The sequence below is a fragment of the Bufo gargarizans genome, chromosome 6 (assembly GCF_014858855.1).
Source record: "Bufo gargarizans isolate SCDJY-AF-19 chromosome 6, ASM1485885v1, whole genome shotgun sequence".
In the NCBI taxonomy this organism is placed as follows: Eukaryota; Metazoa; Chordata; class Amphibia; order Anura; family Bufonidae; genus Bufo; species Bufo gargarizans.
Window position 1 is genome coordinate 121940153 of NC_058085.1, and position 24659 is coordinate 121964811.

The 24659-nt window shown below is 45.4% G+C and overlaps 1 protein-coding gene across 1 annotated transcript; it reads left to right on the forward strand.

Annotated features, from left to right (window-relative positions):
- Positions 1 to 537: 537 nt before the first annotated feature.
- CDC6 (cell division cycle 6) lies at positions 538 to 8207 on the forward strand. The gene is made up of 12 exons (XM_044298021.1): positions 538 to 675; positions 2828 to 2995; positions 3172 to 3444; positions 3780 to 3979; positions 4141 to 4313; positions 4796 to 4902; positions 5003 to 5142; positions 5930 to 6030; positions 6318 to 6382; positions 6599 to 6810; positions 6920 to 7060; positions 7173 to 8207. Exons 2-12 carry the CDS (start codon positions 2830 to 2832, stop codon positions 7257 to 7259), a joined length of 1665 nt encoding a protein of 554 aa, XP_044153956.1. The 5' UTR covers positions 538 to 675; positions 2828 to 2829; the 3' UTR covers positions 7260 to 8207.
- The last annotated feature ends 16452 nt before the right edge of the window (positions 8208 to 24659 follow it).

Sequence of the window (24659 nt, forward strand, 5' to 3'; positions counted from 1 at the left end):
GTCGCAGTATGTTGCAGTGCGACACCATAGACTGCCATTATGAAAATTGTCGCGCAACAAATGTCGTTGTGTAGACGTAGCCTAAATGCCCCATAGGCACCAGATGGGTGCTTGCACAGTACTCCAGGGAAGGTGGATAAAGACGAGCACACTGTAGGATGTGGGCACCAAGTGGACACGTCACCTTTACCCAAACGCTTGGATGTGGGACAGTGAACGGTCTAAACATCAACCTTCTATTTCCTTCCGAGTAATGGCCGCCGGTTGTGCACACATTACAGCAATGGCGTTTACAGATCAAGAGCTGCTCGTCTAAACAGAGACTCGGTTCATTCTACCCCCGACACCAAATAATGGTCGCTCTCTGCTGATGCGACATTTGAGCAAAGGACTTTTATTGGTAGAAGGCGTCATCAGCCTCGCTTATCGGCGCCATGTCATTGGTTTGGGGGTAGGCGGGGTGTCGACGTCACTCGCTTCGGTCCGCCAGGAGAACAGCAAACGCAAGTCGCTCTCAAACATCCAATCACGCTCTGACCAGAGCAGAGGTTTGGCCAATCAGAGAACTTGGCGCCAGATTCTGAGCGCGCGCTGCAACTAGTAGCTTGAGTTTGGCGCGCTGGGCTCAGTCTGCAGCCGGCGCTCTGTGTGGACTCTCGTGTCTCCTTCTTTACAGTAAGTAGTAGAAGAACCCGGTGCTGTCCTGTGTTTTACATTATTGTGTTATAGAGCACAGCAGCCTTTTGTATCCTATGTATTTACCGTGTATTTAGGCCTTTGGACAGCAGTCTATTTAATACATTATCTTTGTGAATGTGTATTACATTGGAATGTAGTTTATATACAGGGGGTGTAAATGAATACCGTGCATGATCAATGACCCCAATGCATGTACAAAATGTGCCGCATACCTTTACAACAACACACTTAGCTGTATATACTGTGCAGGTCCCATATGCTTAGCATGGCTGTGCTAGTGATGGCCTCTCTGCCCTTCCCCCTCTTCCTGATAGTGATCAGCTGATCCTCAGCAAATAGACTTTTCTCCCACACCAGCCAGACACATGGGGCCTGTGTACATCTGCATTCACACTGCGGTTTGCATAGGCATATTTTATTTATATAGTGCCAGCATATTCCCCTGTCGCCAACCGAGCTTACAATCTAGATTCCCTATCAGTGTAGGAGAATACTGGGCGAAGCCCATACAACCACCATCCAGGACCCTAGTGCTCACCACTGAGCCCCCATATAGGCCTCAAGATGTCCTTTTGAGATCCCCATTGCAGGACAATGTGGTATAGCGCAGCCTGCCGCTGTATTTCTTATACAGGCCTTCTGGGGAAAATGTATATTGTGGTGCCATATATATTTTTAAAAATGTGTCAGTCTATCGGTGAAGTGTGGGCAGACATTGGTATATGTCTGTTTTTTTTAAAGGGAGTCTTTCACCTAAACTGACAGAAATCCAGCGCCGTTCACAAGATTCGCCACGCCTGCACACTTTGTTCCCCATTATGGGCAGAGGCATAAGAGTGTTTAATGTGCATGTACCAGCCCGACCATAGAACTTTGGCCTTGTGCCTCTGCCCATAATGGGGAATGAAGAGCGCAGGCATGGTGAATCTTGTGAATGGCGCTGGATTTCTGAGGAACCTAGGTCGGGCCAGAGGGGTGGTTTCATATGAAAAGTGACGAGGCCACCGGCTGCATGAACGCCGCCCCTGGGCACCTTCAGAACCTGATTAACGTATTGAATAAGTGCGTTTTATTTTTTTTTTGCGAAAATAAGTGACGAACAGCTATGCAGTAAGTAGCCTTCCAATATGGGGACTATAATGCAGATCATGGTGTTAGTGTTCTATAATGGTCAGTTTAGGTGAAAGACTCCCTTTAAATAAATCTAACCATTGGCTTAGGGCTCATTCACACGACTGTGTGAACAGGTCCGTATCTGTTTCACAATTTTGCAGAACGGTTGTAGACCCATTCATTTCAACGGGGCCGTAAAAGATGCGGTCAGCACACTGTGTACCGTCCGCATCTGTTGTTCCATTCCACAGCCCCGCAAAAAAAGAGCATGTCCTACTGTTGTCCACAATCACGGACAAGAATAGGCATTTCTATCCTAGCACCGGCCATGTGCGGCCCGACAAATGTAGATCACAGAGATTGACTGACTATAATGGGGGTGGCGCTCCGCCGCAGTTCGCGGTGAGAGGCTGCCAGACTAAAAAGTCAGACATGCAGTACTTTTAGTCCGGCGGCCTTTCGCCGTGCTGCTCTGGAGCTCTGCCCCTGTCCCCATTATAGTCAATGGGGACGGAGTGGCAGGACGGATCCGACCGGGTGAACAGCCTGTCGGATCTGTCCTGCCGCTGGTGTGAAAGTACCCTTAAGACATCTTAATTTGGAACTTTTACTTTTAGATTACAAACCAAATTTACATTGTGATGCTGGAAGGGTTAAGCCTTGCTGCCTGCTTTCAGCCCCGGCTGTCTCGTTCATTATGTTAGAACTGCTCCCTGTCGAGGACTGGGCTCATTACATTAGTGCGGCCTGGGGATCGCGCTGTTAAATACAGGCCATCGTTGTTGATGACAATGTATGTTGGCGACATGCGGCTTTCCAGCTGTCGAACCAAATTTTCCAGCATTTACAGAATGTTTTTCTTTTTAACATCACATCTTTTTATGACTTTTCCTTAAAATAGGTCTGGGGTTTCCCTTTCTATTAGTCTCTCAATGTTGCGTGAATTTCAATTGGTCTAACCCCAATAATCACTGACTGTAAACAATTTTTTTTTATATATCTATTTATTTTTTAGCCATGCCAAGCACACGGTCAAAGTCTCAAAGCTCCATTCAGTTCCCCAAAACAAAAACGGCCAAAAATCAATCCAAAGCCGGACTGCGAGTTCGTTCCAAATCGGAGATTATAGCTGAGGTGCCACCTGTGTCCAAGGAGTTGCCACTTAGCCCACGGAAGAGGCTTGGTAAGAATCTTTGAACCTGCTGATACTGGGGGTCAGTGGTCCACAACATTTGGCTTCCAGCATGGCCAGTCGGGAAACATTTTAGCTTTATATCGGCTGCAGAGCTTTAGGTTTTGGACCACTGGTGGAATTTGTTTCTTTCCAGGCAAGCATCTTACATATTTTCTCCTCATTAGGTGACGATAATCAGTGTAACATCCCAGAGTCTCTACGATGTTCCCCACCTAAACAAAAGTGTAATGTCAATAGTCCACTTAGTCCAGCCAAAGGGAGGCGTCTTATTTTTGATGAGAACCAAGCTGCTGCTACTCCTTTGTCCCCTGTCAAGAAGCGAGAAGATTCTATTGTGTTATCCCCTCAGAAAAGAGGTCAAGAAACCCCAACCAGCTCATCCCACCGTGGGCCGCATGAAAGGAAGAGTGTGGGTACCCGTCTGTTCAAACAAGAAGGTGAGAACCGTTTAGTGCTGGTATAAATACATCACCCCATTCAGCCAATGTGAGTTACGATTTCAGATCAGTAGCAGTTGGCGTTGCCTTTGCTCTTACTCCCGAACATTTGGCAATGGTGCTCTACTAGTCCCTGCAGAACTGCTTTGATTATCCAGAGCTCATGCATACATAAAGATGTTGCCCTCTGCCTCCTGGTATTAATTAGTAGAGCATCCAGTCAGTACGAGCCCCTTTCTCGTTTGTTCACACTGCATGACCGTTCTGAATTTATGGTTGTGTTGCTGGAAAACATCATGGAGATATTAATGCTTTTTATTTTCTTCTACTTACAGCCTCATGTTATCAGCAGGTCAAGTGTGCCCTTAACACTGCTGTGCCTGAACGTCTCCTGGCACGGGAGAAGGAGACATCGACCATACTTTCCTTCTTGAAGGCCCATGTGTCTTCGCAGAAGCCCGGCAGTCTCTACATCTCTGGTGCTCCAGGAACTGGCAAAACTGCCTGCTTGAGCAAGCTGCTGCAGGAGAGCAAGGTTTGGGCAAGCACATTTTGGCATTTTCATAGAATGTTTTAGATGTGAGGATTTGTAGTTAATTTATGAAGATATAAACTTGGGTCCAGTTAGAAGAGAAATTGTGAATGAGTGGGGATAGTACCGTAATGTATATTTTATTTTCATGACTTGTATTTCAGGAAGTTCTTGGCAACGGCAAGACTGTTTATATCAATTGCATGTCCTTACGCAGCTCCCAGGCTATCTACCCTGCCATTGCTGAAGAGATCTCAGGGAGTGGAAAGTCTTCTCTTCCTGGGAAAGATGTGCTCAGGCAACTAGAAAAGCTGGTCACTTCCAAAGGTCCAATGATGTACGTATATCCAGCTACTGTTGCAGGGTCTTCATGTATGTATTTTCAAGCTCTGACTCATCTCAGGTAATTTTCATGTGTATCAAATCGCTTTTTATACACAATAAAAGCACACAGAGCTATGAGGACTGGGTATTGCGGATGTGCTAGCGGCCATCTAGCAACCCATGTCCTCAGCTCTATACCCAAAATCCAGATGGCAGGTTCCCTTTAAAGTCCCTGCAAAGCTACATTTACTATGGGGTAATGATCACATACTGTTTCGGTGAATGACCACAGCAGAAGGCACATGACTGCTGTGCAGAAGTAAATGGGGATCAGAGGCAACTTAAACAGGTGTGGATTTGTTGCATTTTAAAGCGATCCCAGCCTTGAGGGGGAAAAATGCCTTTGGGGTGTTTGGTTTAGGTTACAGAAAGGCTATTTTGTTGAGTGCACCTGTGTTGCAAGATGGGTTTCTTACCAATTTCTCTCTTTTTCAGCCTTCTAGTGTTGGATGAGATGGATCAGCTGGACAGCAAAGGACATGATGTATTATACACAGTGTTTGAGTGGCCATGGCTGACTAACTCTAGAGTTGTGCTTATTGGTAAGTAGAGTCTTAAGGTTTTAGTCTTCATGTTGTATATGGTTTGTAAGCACTGCCCTCTTTAAACTCTAAAGTGTGATAATTTGTATGGTCTTTCCAGGGATTGCAAATGCCTTGGACTTGACTGACCGAATCTTGCCCAGACTTCAGGCCCGGCCCAAGTGCAAGCCACAATTACTGAATTTCTCTCCTTATACCAAAGACCAGATAGCCACAATCCTACAAGACAGACTTGCACAGGTAAGAAATTTGTGTTGCTTTCTGTGCCTATATGGATGTTCTTGTGTGATTCCACCAAGACTCCCCATTTCTTTGGCACTTATGTCTCTCTGAATATAATGATATATTCTATTGTTATGCTACAGTTCCAGCACTATTTTATGTTACAGTGCTCTGTGTAACCCTCAACCAGGGTAAGCCTTTTGGCAAAAATCTAATTTATTTGATTCCTTGAAAGAGTTGCGATAATTTAGGTGAAACTGGATCTTCATCACAGTTAGGGCTCATGCACACAAACGTACTTTCTTTCCACTTCCGTTCCATGTTTGTGTGTGTGTGTGTGTGTGTATATCTATTTATTTTAGACCATATGCGGAACCATTCACTTGACTGGATCCGCAAAAACAACGGAAGGTACTCCGTGTGCATTCCAATTCTGTTTCACATAATAGTGACTGTCCTATTGTCTTCAAATCACGGTCTGAGGCCCTATTCAAGTCAATGGGTCCACAAAACGCAGAACGCACACGGAACACATCCGTAACTTGCTGATCCATAACGTTGATGCTATGCCCAGCCCATATTGCTCGTGTTTGGTGATTTTAATAAGTTACCATTTGTTTCCAATCCACAAAAAGGATCACATACGGTAAAAAAAAACTTATATAGAACAGATCCATGAAAAACCTGTTTCACTTAATTATGAGCAGTATGCCTCAGACCATTGTACAATTCAAGGGGGCCATTTTTAATGCCCATATTATGTTATGGTCATTACCCTGAATATTCTCCTTTTATGCTGCTTCAGGGCTCTGCACAGCCAGTTCTGGATAATGCTGCCATTCAGTTTTGTGCCAGGAAAGTGTCTTCGGTTTCTGGAGATGCTCGGAAAGCTTTGGACATCTGCAGGTAATATATGCTTCCTCTCTTATTATGGATACACATGGTGTTTTTGCTGTGTGATTAGATACAAAAAATGAATGGAGTCATTTATTAAACTGGTGTAAAGTAGAACTGCGTTAGTTGCCCATAGCAAACAATCAGATTCCACCTTTCATTTTTGACAGCTCCTTTGGAAAATAAAAGGTGGAACCTGATTGGTTGCTATGGTCCACTTTACACCAGTTTGATAAATGACCCCTAAATGCATTAGTTGTAATGTGTTTACATCTAATAAGTGTGTTTCTCACCTGCAGGCGAGCTGTAGAAATGGTGGAGTCAGATGTCAGGAGCCAGACTGTCCTGAAGCCAAGATCTGAATGTAAGTAGAGTGTGTAGCATAGTAACTGGACAGGATCCTGCCCTCTTCCTCTGCTTGTTCTTCTGTGCTACACTTGTCACCTGCATGAATGTGGCTAAAAAGCTGGAATCTGGGATAAACTGCTCCAAAGATATTGTATCGCTTTGTCTTCTGTAGATCTTGAAAACTTTATTGAATTGCATTTATTTCCACACTTGTAACATCGTCTTTTCTTAGGTGCTTCACCAGCTAAAGAAGCAGTGTCTACACCAGTGCCCAAAAAAGTTAGCTTGCCACACATTTCCCGGGTTATCTCTGATGTGTATGGTGACAAAATGTCCGCAGGCAGTGGAGAAGATGAGACCTTTCCTCTGCAGCAGAAACTTGTAGTGTGTTCCCTTCTGCTGCTCACACAACATAGCAAAATCAAGGAGGTCACCATGGGAAAGGTGAGTACATCTTAGACCACCCAATGCAGTTATATAGTGCCTATAATAATTATAATGCTTTTACTACTCCTACTTTGCACTTTATCTGGACTCTATCTTGATCTTGCAGCTTTATGAGACTTACAGTAAGGTATGCCGAAAACAGCAGATGGCGATGGTTGGCCAGTCAGAATGTCTGTCCCTGTGCCAGCTACTGGAGACTAGAGGGATTTTGGGTCTCAAAAAAGCAAAGGAAGCCCGTCTCTCAAAGGTGAGTGTTTCCGAAAGTGGTTCCTGTGTGTTCATTTCTGTGCTGTGTGTTTTTTTGTTTGTATGTTGACTTGGTTGAATTGTTAAAAAAATTTCCGCTTTTGCATTTTCAGGTGTCTTTAAAGATAGAGGAACGTGACATAGAGCATGCATTCAAGGACAAGGTTTTAATGGGGAAAGTCTTACATGCCGGGATTTAAATCCTGTTTTATGTTTTAAAATATTTAATGTAATTTGTGTGAATCTTCTTAAAGGCAATTTTAGTTTAATTGAATATTTATTGTACAGTTGTAAGAACAATGCAACATTATACTTTTATGTGTAACAAATAACAATGTTAACAATCTCATGTATTAGCTGCTAAAGCAATACTGCAAAATTGATTGTTTTTTACTGTATACATGTCACATGTTAGTCTGCTCTGAATTCATTATCACAGTGACACTTAGATGTTGCATAGTATTAATAAAACCAACAAAAGAAACATTACCTGTTCATACCCTTTGCCTGGCTTTTCTGGGAGTACGAAATTGATGATCTATCTTCAACACTCCCTGCCAATCGGTTGTTTGAAGAGGCTCCAGTGACTACTGTGGCTGCCACAGCTTAACAAGCACTGTGTATTGGATAGTGCCTGTGCTTGGTATTGCAGCTCAGGCCATTCAGTTGCATAGGAATGAGCTGCACGTAGGACATGTGACCAATGAACTTGACATCACTGGCCTAGGAAGAGGTTGTGGCACTCATTGGAGGGCCTGTGGACTTTTCAAACAGCAAATTGGCGGAGCTGGTGGCATATGGACCCCAACCAAACAGTTTCTGATGATGTAACTCCCAGAAAATCCATTTGTAACTGAGTGTGGTTGAGCTGTAATACCAGGCATGACACATGGACAGGAGTGATGTTTCTGCAATTATTTTTTTTTTTATTTCAACCCTTTTATGACACATTGATCTAAATTGTTTTTAGACTTGTACTTACTGTTGTAATTAGTACATAAATGCTGTTGGTTTGCTGCATCATGTGGCAGATGTTAATGGGTGTTTTAGTATCTGTGAGGTACGTCCTGGATTTACAGATGCAGAGTCTGCATTTATTTAAGTGTATTTATACCTGCCATTTTTTTAATAAACTTGAAAGATTTGTCTACATATTGTGTTTATATTTTCTGAAGGCTGCTACAAGAACTTATGTTATATTGTGGCCTCGTGCTAAAATAAAAAATTTCCCCTAACATTCTGCAGTAACGCATAATGACAAATTGAAAACAGAATGTTCTAAATCTTTGCTAATTTATTGTAAAGGTAAAGCTTGTTAATTTCTAACGATAATTTGTTTTCCCTTAGTCCTAACAGCAGCACAGATGGGGTTAACATACCCCCCACCAGACCAGCGGAATGTTTAATGAGCCCAAGCATAATAACTAAATTTAAAGGGAATCTGTCACCGGGATTTTGTGTATAGAGCTGAGGACATGGGCTGCTAGATAGCCGCTAGCACATCCGTAATACCCAGTCCCCATAGCTCTGTGTGCGTTTATTGTGTTAAAAAAAACATCTTACTTGTGTGACCAGAGAAGAGTCATATTTTCAAGCTCTGACTCATCTCAGGGTAATTTGCATATGTATGCACTAAAAGTACACAGATATTGGGGATTCTCCAATATCCTCCTCGACTGTTCTGGGTAAACCAGGATCTTTTCGGCCAAAATGGTATGATGGCTATCACCAAGGCCTGATCATGACTGATTTTCATCAATACCTTCGGAATCATGGAAAACAGAGGGAAGATTATAAGCTAGCGTGAACCTCCTGGATATTGACAGAGCATCTATTGCCAGGGGGTTTTCCTCCCTGTAAAGGGAGCAAAACCTCTCCAACTTGGTGTTGAACCTTGTTGCCATGAGATCCTCCACTTGAGGACTATCTGCTTAACCACCTCCCGACCGCCTAACGCGCCGATGCGTCCGGGAGGTGGTTGATTTATTCCTCCTGGACGCATCGGCGCGTCATCTCGCGAGACGCGAGATTTCCTGTGAACGCGCGCACACAGGCGCGCGCGCTCACAGGAACAGAAGGTAAGCGAGTGGATCTCCAGCCTGCCAGCGGCGATCGCTCGCTGGCAGGCTGGAGATCCGAATTTTTTAACCCCTAACAGGTATATTAGACGCTGTTTTCATAACAGCGTCTAATATACCTCCTACCTGGTCCTCTGGTGGTCCCTTTTTGTTAGGATCGACCACCAGAGGACTCAGGTAGGTCAGTACAGTCCCACCAAACACCACACTACACCCCCCCCCCCCCCCCCCGTCACTTATTAACCCCTTATAAACCCCTGATCACCCCATATAAACTCCCTGATCACCCCCCTGTCATTGATCACCGCCCTGTCATTGATCACCCCCCTGTCAGGCTCCGTTCAGACGTCCGCATGATTTTTACGGATCCTATCCATGGATCCGTAAAAATCATGCGGACGTCTGAATGGAGCCTTACAGGGGGGTGATCACCCATATACACTCCCTGATCACCCCCTGTCATTGATCACCCTCCTGTCAGGCTCCATTCAGACGTCCGCATGATTTTTACGGATCCGATCTATGTATCCATGGATCCGTAAAAATCATGCGGATGTCTGAATGGAGCCTTACAGGGGGGGTGATCAGTGACAGGGGGGTGATTATCCTGATCACCCCCTGTCATTGATAACCCCCCTGTAAGGCTCCATTCAGACGTCCGCATGCGTTCTGTGGATCCGATCCATGTATCCATGGATCCGTAAAAATCATGCGGATGTCTGAATGGAGCCTTACAGGGGGGGTGATCAGTGACAGGGGGGTGATTATCCTGATCACCCCCTGTCATTGATAACCCCCCTGTAAGGCTCCATTCAGACGTCCGCATGCGTTCTGTGGATCCGATCCATGTATCCATGGATCCGTAAAAAATCATGCGGATGTCTGAATGGAGCCTTACAGGGGGGGTGATCAGTGACAGGGGGGTGATCACCCTGATTACCCTGATCACCCCCTGTCATTGATAACCCCCCTGTAAGGCTCCATTCAGACGTCTGCATGCGTTCTGTGGATCCGATCCATGGATCCGTAAAAATCATGCGGACGTCTGAATGGAGCCTTACAGGGGGGGTGATCAGTGACAGGGGGGTGATTACCCTGATCACCCCCTGTCATTGATAACCCCCCTGTAAGGCTCCATTCAGACGTCCGCATGCGTTCTGTGGATCCGATCCATGTATCCATGGATCCGTAAAAAATCATGCGGATGTCTGAATGGAGCCTTACAGGGGGGGTGATCAATGACAGGGGGGTGATCAGGGAGTCTATATGGGTGATCACCCCCCTGTCATTGATCACTCCCCCCCTGGTAAGGCTCCATTCAGCCTTTTTTTTTGGCACAAGTTAGCGGAAATTTTTTGTTTGTTTTTTCTTACAAAGTCTCATATTCCACTAACTTGTGTCAAAAAATAAAATCTCACATGGACGCACCATACCCCTCACGGAATCCAAATGCGTAAACATTTTTAGACATTTATATTCTCACGCTTTAGGGCCCCTAAAAAGCCAGGGCAGTATAAATACCCCACATGTGACCCCATTTCGGAAAGAAGACACCCCAAGGTATTCCGTGAGGGGCATATTGAGTCCATGAAAGATTGAAATTTTTGTCCTAAGTTAGCGGAAAGTGAGACTTTGTGAGAAAAAAAACAAAAAAAATCAATATCCGCTAACTTATGCAAAAAAAAAAAAATTCTAGGAACTCGCCAGGCCCCTCATTGAATACCTCGGGGTGTCTTCTTTCCAAAGTGGGGTCACATGTGGGGTATTTATACTGCCCTGGCTTTTTAGGGGCCCGAAAGTGTGAGAAGAAGTCTGGGATCCAAATGTCTAAAAATGCCCTCCTAAAAGGAATTTGGGCCCCTTTGCGCATCTAGGCTGCAAAAAAGTGTCACACATCTGGTATCGCCGTACTCAGGAGAAGTTGGGCAATGTGTTTTGGGGTGTCATTTTACATATACCCATGCTGGGTGAGAGAAATATCTTGGTCAAATGCCAACTTTGTATAAAAAAAATGGGAAAAGTTGTCTTTTGCCAAGATATTTCTCTCACCCAGCATGGGTATATGTAAAATGACCCCCCAAAACACATTCCCCAACTTCTCCTGAGTACGGCGATACCAGATGTGTCACACTTTTTTGCAGCCAAGGTGGGCAAAGGGGCACCTTTCAGATTTCGCAGGCCATTTTTTACACATTTTGATTTCAAGGTACTTCTTACACATTTGGGCCCCTAAATTGCCAGGGCAGTATAACTACGCCACAAGTGACCCCATTTTGGAAAGAAGACACCCCAAGGTATTCCGTGGGGGGCACGGCGAGTTCCTAGAATTTTTTATTTTTTGTCACAATTTAGCGGAAAATGATGATTTTTCTTTTTTTTTTCTTTTCCTTACAAAGTCTCATATTCCACTAACTTGCGACAAAAAATAAAAAATTCTAGGAACTCGCCATGCCCCTCACGGAATACCTTGGGGTGTCTTCTTTCCAAAATGGGGTCACTTGTGGCATAGTTATACTGCCCTGGCAATTTAGGGGCCCAAATGTGTGAGAAGAACTTTGCAATCAAAATGTGTAAAAAATGCCCTGCAAAATCCGAAAGGTGCACTTTGGAATATGTGCCCCTTTGCCCACCTTGGCAGCAAAAAAGTGTGACACATCTGGTATCGCCGTACTCAGGAGAAGTTGGGCAATGTGTTTTGGGGTGTCATTTTACATATACCCATGCTGGGTGAGAAAAATATCTTGGTCAAATGCCAACTTTGTATAAAAAAATTGGAAAAGTTGTCTTTTGCCAAGATATTTCTCTCACCCAGCATGGGTATATGTAAAATGACAGCCCAAAACACATTCCCCAACTTCTCCTGAGTACGGCGATACCAGATGTGTGACACTTTTTTGATGCCAAGGTGGGCAAAGGGGCACATATTCCAAAGTGCACCTTTCGGATTTCACCGGTCATTTTTTACAGATTTTGATTGCAAAGTACTTCTCACACATTTGGGCCCCTAAATTGCCAGGGCAGTATAACTACGCCAAAAGTGACCCCATTTTGGAAAGAAGACACCCCATGGTATTCCGTGAGGGGCATGGCGAGTTCCTAGAATTTTTTGTCGCAAGTTAGTGGAATATGAGACTTTGTAAGGAAAAAAGAGAAAAAAAAAAAAATCATCATTTTCCGCTAACTGGTGACAAAAAATAAAAAATTCTAGGAACTCGCAGTGCCCCTCACGGAATACCTTAGGGTGTCTTCTTTCCAAAATGGGGTCACTTGTGGCGTAGTTATACTGCCCTGGCAATTTAGGGGCCCAAATGTGTGAGAAGAACTTTGCAATCAAAATGTGTAAAAAATGCCCTGCAAAATCCGAAAGGTGCACTTTGGAATATGTGCCCCTTTGCCCACCTTGGCAGCAAAAAAGTGTGACACATCTGGTATCGCCGTACTCAGGAGAAGTTGGGCAATGTGTTTTGGGGTGTCATTTTACATATACCCATGCTGGGTGAGAAAAATATCTTGGTCAAATGCCAACTTTGTATAAAAAAAATGGGAAAAGTTGTCTTTTGCCAAGATATTTCTCTCACCCAGCATGGGTATATGTAAAATGACACCCCAAAACACATTCCCCAACTTCTCCCGAGTACGGCGATACCAGATGTGTGACACTTTTTTGCTGCCAAGGTGGGCAAAGGGGCACATATTCCAAAGTGCACCTTTCGGATTTCACCGGTCATTTCTTACACATTTTGATTGCAAAGTTCTTCTCACACATTTGGGCCCCTAAATTGCCAGGGCAGTATAACTACCCCACAAGTGACCCCATTTTGGAAAGAAGACACCCCAAGGTATTCTGTGAGGGGCATGGTGAGTTCCTAGAATTTTTTATTTTTTGTCGCAAGTTAGTGGAATATGAGACTTTGTAAGAAAAAAAAAAAAAATCATCATCATTTTCCGCTAACTTGTGACAAAAAAATAAAAAGTTCTATGAACTCACTATGCCCATCAGCGAATACCTTAGGGTGTCTACTTTCCGAAATGGGGTCATTTGTGGGGTTTTTCTACTGTTTGGGCATTGTAGAACCTCAGGAAACATGACAGGTGCTCAGAAAATCAGAGCCGTTTCAAAAAGCGGAAATTCACATTTTTGTACCATAGTTTGTAAATGCTATAACTTTTACCCAAACCATTTTTTTTTTTTGCCCAAACATTTTTTTTTTATCAAAGACATGTAGAACTATAAATTTAGCGAAAAATTTATATATGGATGTCGTTTTTTTTGCAAAATTTCACAGCTGAAAGTGAAAAATGTCATTTTTTTGCAAAAAAATCGTTACATTTTGATTAATAACAAAAAAAGTAAAAATGTCAGCAGCAATAAAATACCACCAAATGAAAGCTCCATTAGTGAGAAGAAAAGGAGGTAAAATTCATTTGGGTGGTAAGTGTAAAAAGTGGCCTGGTCATGAAGGGGGTTTCACCTAGCGGGGCTGAAGTGGTTAAATATCTCCGGATGTAAAGACAAATCCACCGTGGCTCAGCCGATCCGCTATCGTATTGAGGGAGCCTCGAATGTGGATCGCAAATAAGTGGGAAAGATTTGACTCTGCCCAATCTAGAATCTGTGGGAATACAGAGTTCGCCAAGACAGGGACTTTAGCCTGGCAGGGCTGCCATCCCATTTGGAGAGGACCTCCGACTAGAGGACAGAGGTGCCATAGAGCCCAAGGGACTGCTCACGCAGATGCTGACATGAGCCCCAACATCTTCATGAGAGGGAACGGAAAGGAACTCTACCGTGTTCTGAATCTAGGATCATCTTTCTGAGGTCAACTGGAGAGACATCCCAGCGGAGTCTATTATGAAGCCTAGATATCTTATTTGCTTAACGGGCTCACGTTCGACTTCTGCCAGTTGACGATCCAACCTAGGTGGAACAGAAAGGAGATTGCTACCTGAAGATGTTGAGTTAGGACCGTTAAAGAGGCTTTCAAAAGCCAGTCGTCCAGATAAGGAATGATGGTCAGTCCTTGAAGTCTCAAAGCTGCCACTACAGAAACCAGCACCTTGTTAAAAGTGTGAGGGGCAGAAGAAATGGGAAGGGCAACAAACTGAAGATGCCTGATGACCCTGAAAACCTGGACCGCTATCCTAAGATACTTCCTGGAAGCAGGATGGATCGGGATGTGCAGATATGCATCCTTGAGGTGCATACGAAACTTCACCTTCCTTATGAACCGATTTGAAATACCTCAGATCGATAATCATCCAGAAATCTGAAGCTTTGGGAACCAGAAAAAATTGTGAATAGATCCTAGACTCCGTTCTCCTGCCGGAACCTCCTCCAGAGCCCCCTTGCAGATGTAGTCCTGAATGTAGGACTCCAGGATCGCCTGCCTGGTAGCTTGTAGAAGGTTGGTCTTGACAAACCTGTCCAGAGGAATAGAGGTGAGGTTGCACTCTGCTCTCCTGTCAAGGGGATCCTGCAGACTAGACCCATTGTCTTCAGGGACCAGAGTGCGCTTGGACAACTTGGCAATAGCCATGTCCACCTTGGGAATGGACCCCCCCCCCCCCCCCCCCCCCCATGAATCCACCAAGGGTTTAACCATCGGGAACATGGATTTAAACTTTTGTTAAAACCGAACCCTCGCATGTCAGCTGTCACATCTGGAGTAAGGACAGGTGTCCTCCAGCAGGGCGATACAATCATAGCAGGCTAGATGCTTCCTCTTAGAACTCCCTTTCCTGCCTTCCGAATCCCACGGAGACATCACTGCGGGAAAAATAGGTCAAATAAGACCTTTTGTAAATTGCCTATCTCACGAGAAAGGTAGAAAAAACAGACCGGAGGGAGCCGCGAATAAGGACCGGAGGGAGGAAAAAGACACCACAAGTGAAACAACACCAAGCTCCAGGACTCTGGTAGCTAGCTTGAAAAGGGGAAGGGGAGGACTCAGCCAACCCACCCCCCGAGGAAAAAATCTATAGATTTAACTAAAAATTCCTATAGAAACGGGTCACTGAAAATCCTCCAACAGGAGGAAACGTGCAAACAAAATACCCGGAAGTGATGCTATGGAGAATCCCTTGGTTATTGTCTTGTTGTAAAGTGAACATTTATCCCAGTCTGAGGTCCAGAGCACTGTGGATCATGTTTTCAACAAGAATGTCTTTACTTCCCCTCAACCCTGACCAGTCTCCCTGTCCCAGCTGCTGAAAAACATCCTCTTAGGCCTCATGCACACAACTGTTTTTCGGGTCCGCATCCGAGCCGCAGTTTTTGCGGCTCGGGTGCGGACCCATTCACGTCAATGGGCTGCAAAAGATGCGAACAGTACTCCGTGTGCTGTCCGCATCCGTTTCTAGGACCCACAAAAAAAAAATATAGCATGTCCTATTCTTGTCTACAATGGGCCTTCCGTTCCGCAAATTGCGGCAGGCACACAGACTGCTTCCGTTTTTTACGGATCCATGGTTTGCGGACCTCAAAAAACGGCACAGTCGTGTGCATGAAGCCTTAGATGCACAGTTCCTGTCTTGTTCCAAACATGATATTGAGGCCAAAAAATTTCAGTGCCCCTGAAAGTTTTATACCTTATGGCAGAACTGTGACTTCACACAGTCCTGTCTCGAAACATCAGCTGAATTTACCACAAGAGAACTCCAGTCAATGGTTTCTCCATTATCGGATCATTTAAATGAATTGTTGGGAGGAAGATGTTGTTTTAGACTATTATTTATTATCTATTATACTATCTATTAGTGTGGGAAATGCATCAATGACGTCCTCGTTTGAAGGGGGGTGTCATCGGATATCTGTGTAATATTTATTTCCCACCCTCAATAATAATGAGGATTTGAAAATGATGCGGAGTGCACACGGGCCGCTGTTTGTGTATTGCGGACCCACCGTATGCGGGCCACAACACGGCCATGGGCACACAGCGTTCGTATGCAAGAGGCCTTACCCAGCACTGACAGTCTTTCAGACTTGTGTGTTCTTTTTGCCTTATTGTGCCAATATTGTATGTGAGTGAGCAATAGAAGTCATACTCACAAGTCGCTGGTACAAAACCTTTTTGTTTATTTTCTTTCTTTACTTCGTTCTAATATAAAATGGTACATCATGAGGGACGCTGAGACGGACATCGTTCACACCTCCTCCCCTCCACGAGATGTTTCAGTAGAACGCCCCCTTATTCATGCATGCAGGTAGAGAAGGAGGTTGGGTATTTATAGCATCAACAGCTGATACATATATACAAACCATAGCCTTTATATAAAATACATAGCCATAAATAATCCTAAAACATGAAAGTGATCAATCATATAAATGAGCTAAAGCTACAGATTTTATTTAACCCTTTAGGTATTAAAGACTGCAGTTTAACTATCCAAAAGGTCTCCCTTTGTAACAATCTCCTCATTGTCTCCACTTTTTACTACCTCCAGAACCTGAGATCTGACACCTGATGGGCCTGATCGTAAAAATGTTGGGCAACCGTAGTTTCACCTCGTTTTTTCACCTCCACTGTATCTATCTTCCTTCCTAATGCTGGACTTATGCTCATTGATTCTGATTCTTATAGCCTGAGATGTTTGTCGAATATATATCTTACCACATAGGCGTTGTAAGTAGTATATGACATTGTGTCTTGCACGTTGCAAAATCTTTAATTTGTATCCTGTCTCCCTGTGTGGGGTGCACTACAGTGTCACCTTTAATCATAGCGCTACAATTCCCACAGCTCAGGCAAGGGAAAGTACCCCTCCTCTGGGTTGCAAGGAAACTCTGTCTTTTCTCCTCGCCTCCACAATGGCACCACCAGGTTGGCCCGCCCTCTCAGGGACAGGAAACAATAGTGAGATCAGCAAATAAAGGGCCTCATACCTCTCCAGTTGTTTCCTGTCCCTCAGAAGGTCGGGATTGTGGATCAGCAGCTCGCGCGGCCTTTGGATTTGTAATCCTGGCTCTGCCGGAGGACCGTTGCAGAAGGAGGGGTCACGGGACATAGTAAGGCCTGTTCCTCCCCCCTCTAGGTGTAAATCCGGCAGATGCCGATCACTCCAGGCTTTTCATCCCGTGTCCCGGGTAGGGACCGGCGGATCTGTGGGCAAGAGCCTGGGAATGCTCCTGCGAGACTCCCCGTGTGCCATACTGACGTAGAGTTGAGACGTCCGCACAGGGGGGCGGGGCTGTGACGTCACTCGCCGGACCAGGAAGTAAAGCTGCGCGGGCTGCCGGTGTCCTCATGCAGGCTGACTCTGAGTCCCCCAGGAAACCCACAGATACTCTCAAGCCCGGTAAGCCTCCTCTCTGTTTTATTAAGGTTTTTTTAAGGCACTTTTGGTGTTTTTTTCTGTTGCTACAGACACCCAGGTTTCTCTTTGGTGGCGGTTCCCCAAAAAAAAGCTTACCAAATTCTCCTAGAGGAAACGGGCAAGTCACAGATGTTTTCTCCCTGTCCCCTCTAGACCGACCCCTGAAAGTGGACGCCTTGTCAATAGTGTTGAGCGAACTTGTGTTTTAAGTTCGGCGTCTAAAGTTCGAGTTCAGGTTATCGTGGTAGCAGAATCCATAACAGGATACTTTGATAACCCGAAACCGAACTTTAGACGCCGAACTTAAAGGGATTTTGTCACCTCCACTAACCCAAAATCCGATTTTAAAGCAGCCATGCAGCACAGCTTACCTTGATTAGGCTGTGCTCTTTTATCTTGTAATCCGTCCAGTAGTTTCTGTAAAAAACAACTTTTATGGATATGCAAATGAGCCCTGAATGTGCCCAGAGGGGCGTTTTGTTCCTCTTAGAGAGCCCAGTACCGCCCCTCTTACAGTGCCCAGCCCGCCTTCCTTGCACTGTCTAACCGCCCCCAGCCTCCCACAGCCTCTCCTCCCCCTCCCTCACGGCCAAACGAACTCTCGCACAGGCGCAGTACCCACTGAGGGCTGCGCCTGTGCGATCAGCAGGAGACTGAGGGCAGGAGCTTCATCCTCGTCACTGGGCATGCGCCAAGCCCAGTGACGTCTGTTTCTCGCTCTTTCCTCAGTCAGCCTGGTAGGAAGCGCAGAGGATAGCCGATCGCTGCTGCACCCTGCGCTTTCTCCAGCCTGCCTGCCTGCCTGCCACAGTGAAGCCAGCCAGCGATTTCTTTCCCCACAGTCTCCTGCTGATCGCACAGGCGCAGCCCTCAGTGGGTACTGCGCCTGTGCGAGAGTTCGTTCGGCCGTGAGGGAGGGGGAGGAGAGGCTGTGGGAGGCTGGGGGCGGTTAGACAGTGCAAGGAAGGCGGGCTGGGCACTGTAAGAGGGGCGGTACTGGGCTCACTAAGGGGAACAAAACGCCCCTCTGGGCACATTCAGGGCTCATTTGCATATCCATAAAAGTCGTTTTTTACAGAAACTACTGGACGGATTACAAGATAAAAGAGCACAGCCTAATCAAGGTAAGCTGTGCTGCATGGCTGCTTTAAAATCGGATTTTGGGTTAGGGGAGGTGACAGAATCCCTTTAAAACACAAGTTCGCTCAACACTACTTGTCAAAATTAGCTATCACTACTGCCAGGAGATTAAGAGAAATCCAGGCTTTTTCTATTCTACCTCCCTATCTTACTGTTTTAGAAGAGAGGATTATATTAAAACATGCTCCTGAATTCCTTCCTAAGATAGTGACCAGGTTCCACTGTCAGCAGGAAATCACTCTTCCCTTCTTTTGTTCCCAGGCGACATCGGATAAGGAAAAATTGTTCCACAACCTAGATGTTAGAAGGTGCGTTCTGCAGTATTTGGAGGCAACCAATAATCTGAGAAAATCAAACCAGTTAATCGTGCAATATCTGGGTCTTCACCAAGGCAAAGCAGCTAGCAAGACTTCCATCTCCAGATGGATCAAGGCCTGCATTATTCTAGCCTATGAGACTGAGGGAGTTGCTCCACCTCCTTTGTTGAAAGCTCACTCCACCAGAACATTGGCAACATCCTGGGCTGAAGGCTCAGCCTCACTGGAAGAGATTTGTCGGGCAGCCACATGGTCCAACCCTGGTACCTTCTTTAAACATTACAAGCTGGACGTTTCTACCAATAGGGACTTATCCTTTGGCTGCAGGGTCCTATCTGCGGTGGTCCCACCCTAGTTATGTCTCCTATGTTATTTCTCCAGGTGGTGCCGTATAGATATATATATTCAATTTTTTGGTTATATAGTGAGTCGTATTGGTGGTGCATTGTTGATTCTCAGTTTGAAAAACCTTGTTTTTGTATAACAAGTGGCATTACCTCTATTATTTATGTTTATTCCTTATTATTAAAATTGTTTTGTTTCACTTCTATTCTGAGTCCTAGGTTAATAACTGGAGAGGTAAGAGGGAGGGGGCCCTTTATTTGCTGATCTTACTATTGTTTCCTGTCCCTGAGAAGGCGGGCCAACCTCCAGGTGGTGCCGTTGTTGAGGCTAAAGGAAAATCGAATTACCGGTAAGAGTAATTTTTGTCTTCCTGTTCGTCCTTGGCAGCACACACCAAAGGGTTAAGTCCCCTAGGTACAACCAGAATAGAGACCAATTAGCAAGCAATAGATTGATTAATTACATAGTATCTCCCAGTATAAAGCACCACAGAGCACACAGAGCCATGTATTTTATTTTCTCTAGGCACTTGAAGAGACCACAACTCCCACAGTTATCCCCTCCCAGGAGTGATACTTTTAGTCCCTCACCCTGAAGATGGTTGCGAGTGTGTTTTCCCCAGTGCAGTCGGCAGCACCTCGCTCCATTCTCTGCTTGCCTCCCTCTGCATGGTGTGGGTTGAGGTTGAGGCAGCAGAGACGCGCGCTATAGGGGAGGCGCATGCGCGAGATGATACTGGGGAATCGCGACGTCTCGCGCATGCGCCCTCCGCTGGCGCGTCCCGGAAGTATTTAACTCCGTGGTACCGTTACTATGGGCGCTCGCCAGGACGCTACTCCCACTGCTTGCCGAGGTAAGTAAGGTTAGCGTATGGGGATAACATGCTTGGCAGGATCTGGCATAGGTTTGATGCGGCTGTCCCTTCCTCTGTGCACACTCTTCGGTGGTGTTGGGGTGAAGGAATGATTTTTTACTTATACTCCTTATCTATTATTAGATGTCTGCCTCCCCAGAGGAATCTCTTAAGAGAAAAAGAAAATCCAGACACCGCTCCTGCAGGAATTGTGAACAACCTATGCCAGATGATGCTCTTTCTGATCTGTGTCAGGGCTGCACCTCTGTTCATTCTGAGTCTCCTCCCTCCCAGAATAATGACTTTCTGCACTGGTTTAAGGAGCAGCTATCGTCTGTTTTTAATGAAATCAGAGCCTCCAATAAAAAAACCACAAAATCACATGAAACCTCGGAGCCACAGTTTGCCTTATCCTCTGACAGTTCCTTGTCTGAGGGAGAGATAGACTCAGATTCTGAGGATATGGAGGACACTATGCTGTTCCATAAGGAGAACCTGGGGGATCTTATCAAAGCAGTCAAGCTCACTATTGAATCCAGTAGAGATGTTTCTAATAAGTCAAAAATGTGACAAGCTGTTTTACTTTCCTAAATCAGGATGCAAAGCTTTTCCAGGGCACCCGCTGCTCAATGATTGGCTAAAGCAAGATTGGGATAAACTGGATAAGAAACCGGATCCCAGTTCCAGGTTAAAACATACGTATAAATTAGCGGACGACACATGTAAAGATTGGTTGTCAGTCCCTAAAGTAGACCTTCCAGTGGCCAGATTGTCAAGGAGGGCGCTTTTTCCATCTGAGGAGACTTCCTTGATCAAGGATCCAGTAGACAAGAAGGCGGAGTCTTTTTTGAAAAAAGCATATGCGTCCACTTCTTCTTCTTGTGTACCGGCCCTAGCCTCTGTGCCAGTGGCAAGATCTCTGCGGATCTGGCTGTCCCAATTATCTCATGACCTGAAAGATGGGGTTCCAAGGGAAGAAATTTTAAAAAATATCCCGGTTATGAAGCATGCATCTGAATTCTTGTGTGATTCGCCATTAGATTCATTAAAGTTTGCATCACGTTCTTTGGCTCTCACTAATGCCGCCAGAAGGGCCATATGGATTAAGCAGTGGTCAGGTGACCTCTTGTCAAAGTTCCACTTTTGTAATCTTCCATTCCAGCCCACGTCCTTGTTTGGCCCTCAGTTGGAAAAAATTCTGGAGTCATTAAATGACAGCAAAACTGCTAAATTCCCGGAAACAAGAAGGAAGCCTTCCAGATCTTTTCGTTTCCAGAGAAGAAGATCTCCTAGATTTCGGAACAAACAGCAGTTTGACAGACAAAGAAGATTCCGTAACAACAGACAGGAGAGACCTGACTTCAGGAAAAAAGATAAGAAGCCTGCAGAACAATGACGCCAGGCCTCAGCCCCGGGTAGGAGCAAGATTAAAAGAATTCACCGCAGCATGGAAGAACACGTCGAACGACGCCTGGGTCATTTCCACTATCCGGAGAGGTTATGTCCTGGAATTTTCAAAAATTCCTCCAGACCGGTTTCTTATAAACCAGACAAATCCAGTGATCCTTCAACTGTTAGAAGAATTCACAGAGAAGGCGGCATTGGAGCCAGTGCCTTATATGGAAGCGGGCAAAGGCGTCTATTCCAAGGTTTTCCCGGTACCCAAACCAGGGAACAAGTGGAGGCTAGTAGTGGATCTAACGTACCTAAACAAGTATATTGCCAAGAAGAGGTTCAGAATGGAATCAATCCGATCGGTGATCTCGCTATTAGAGGAGAACAGCTACATGGCATTGATAGATCTCCAAGATGCATATTTACACATTCCAATCCTTCCCAAGCATCGGAAGTATCTAAGAATAGCGATTCAAACTCAACACAGAACATCGCATCTTCAGTTCACCTGCTTACCCTTCGGGATATCATCGGCACCCAGGGTGTTCTCAAAAGTAGCAGTAATCCTGACGGAAGCATTGCACCTCAAAGGCATATGTTGCATACCGTATCTAGACGACTGGCTTCTGATAGCGAACTCTGCGGCTCAACTATCAACAGATTTGAAAGAGGCTCTACTAATGCTCCAGAATCATGGGTTTCTGGTAAATCACAAAAAATCTCAACTCGTTCCTTCTCAGGAGATAAAGTTTCTGGGATTCATTCTGAATTCAAAGAAAATGAATGTCAGGTTATCCACAGAAAGGATAATAGCTATCCAGAAACAGGCCTCACACCTGATCTCTGCCCCCAGAGTAACATTTCGGCAGGCCATGTCTCTACTGGGTCGGTTAGCTTCCTCAGTGGATGCAGTTCCATGGGCAAGAGCTCACTTCAGAGAGCTACAACATGCCATCCTCACAGCATGGGACAAGAGTTATCACTCCCTGGACAGGAAGTTTGTGATACCAGTATCAACGCGTCATCATCTCAGGTGGTGGATGTCACCCAAACGCCTTCAACAAGGCAGAAGTCTGCAATCTCAAACCCAGATTCACCTCACTACGGATGCCTCCTCCTGGGGCTGGGGTGCCCATGTCGACAGTCTGTGGGTGCTGAGGAAGTGGAACACAGCAGATTCCAAAAGGTCCTCCAACTGGAGGGAGCTAAAGGCGGTACACCTAGCCTTAATTCATTCCCAGGATCATCTGAAGAGCCGCAGTGTCCTAATCCGGTCAGACAACATCTCCACGGTGTACTACATAAACAAGCAGGGAGGGACAAGAAACAGCAGTCTCTCCAGGGAATGCAGTCTTCTGATGGCTTGGGCTGAAGTATGGACCCAAGAAATAACAGCAGTCCACGTAAAGGGTGCATTGAATGTCATGGCCGACCTACTCAGTCGCAAGAAGATGCACCCGGGAGAATGGAGTCTCAATCCGGCTGTGTTTGCAGAGATCGAGAATCGGTGGGGAGAACCTCGTATGGATGTAATGGCAACGGAACAGAACAGAAAGACCAAAATATTCTGTTCCATTTACCGCTCCACTCAAGCGTTTGCGATCAACGGTTTATCAGTCAGCTGGAAAGAAGGTCTGATTTACGTCTTTCCACCAGTTCCAATGATCTCAAAGGTACTCAAGAAGATTCAGCAGGACCAAGCAGAAGCAATTGTGGTCCTACCTTATTGGCCACGAAGAACGTGGTTTTCCCTAGCTCTCCGTCTATCCAAAGGGAGGATTTGGAAAATTCCACCCAGACGGGATCTCCTCAGTCAGAACAGGTTTTTTCATCCGAACCCCAACAACCTCAAGTTATCGGTTTGGAGACTGAGCGGGATTCTTTAATTCACCTAGGTCTTCCCACGGAAGTGATCGATACTCTCCTAGCTGCTCGAAAACCGGCTACAGTTAAGGTTTACAATCGAGTTTGGCGCATCTTTAAGACATGGTGCCAAAGCAACTCAGAAGACCCAGAATCCCTAAATACGATCATTCACTTTCTTCATGAAGGCTTCAAAAAAGGTCTGAAAACGAATACATTGAAGGTTCACTTTACTGCAATAAATGCACAGCAACAAGGAAAGTTTTCAAATAATCCATTAATCCGCACTTTCTTCAAAGCCTTGAAGAATATTAATCCTTCCTTCCATTCTCCAATTCCATCCTGGGATCTGTCTGTGGTATTGTCCGCCTTGTGTAGACCTCCATTCGAGCCGCTTGAAGAAGCTTCCATAAAACACTTGTCTGGGAAAGCCTTATTCCTAGTATCAATCACATCAGCAAGACGTTCAAGTGATCTACAAGCCCTATCCTGTAGGGAACCATATTTCAGAGACTTAGGCCACTCCGTGGTTCTACGCACAATGCCAGGTTTCTTGCCCAAGGTTGCTTCAACTACCAACATTAACCAAGAGATATCGCTCCCAGTAATCCAGTCTAACGCTCAAGACCAGGATCAAACTCATCTCCTGGATGTCAGAAGAGTTCTTCTGTTCTACCTACAAGTCACTTCATCATTCAGAGGATGTGAAAGTCTCTTTTTACAGCACCAGGGCCCTAATAAGGGTAAAAGGGCCAGTAAAGCAACTTTAGCGAGGTGGATCAAACAGACTATAGAGTTGGCCTACTCAATGGCTGAGTTACAGTGTCCATTATTATTAAAGGCCCATTCAACAAGGTCTACAGCTTCGTCCTGGGCTGAGCTGGCACAAGTCCCATTGGAACAAATCTGCAGAGCCGCAACTTGGTCTACATCATCGACCTTCATTAAACACTACAGGCTAGACATTCAGGCAGCAGAAGAGGCTTCTTTTGGCAAATGAGTGCTACAGTTGGCGGCCAGTGCTCCCTCCCTTTGAGTACTGCTTTAAAAATCCCTTTGGTGTGTGCTGCCAAGGACGAACAGGAAAGCGAAAATTTACTTACCGAAATTTTTGTTTCCTGGAGTCCGTAGGCAGCACAATATGCCCACCCTTAATAAATTATTGCTGCATACAATACATGGCTCTGTGTGCTCTGTGGTGCTTTATACTGGGAGCAGTGGCGTAGCTATAGGGGTCGCAGCAGTCGCAATTGCGACCGGGCCCCTGGGTCAGGGGGGGCCCATAGGGCCCCC

Coding starts and splice junctions, on each gene's coding strand:
- CDC6 (XM_044298021.1), top strand. CDS start 2,830: ATGCCAAGCACACGGTCAAAGTCTCAAAGCTCCATTCAGTTCCCCAAA. Junction 4,314..4,795: donor ACTTCCAAAGGTCCAATGAT/GTACGTATATCC, acceptor TCTCTTTTTCAG/CCTTCTAGTGTTGGATGAGA. Junction 6,383..6,598: donor CCTGAAGCCAAGATCTGAAT/GTAAGTAGAGTG, acceptor GTCTTTTCTTAG/GTGCTTCACCAGCTAAAGAA.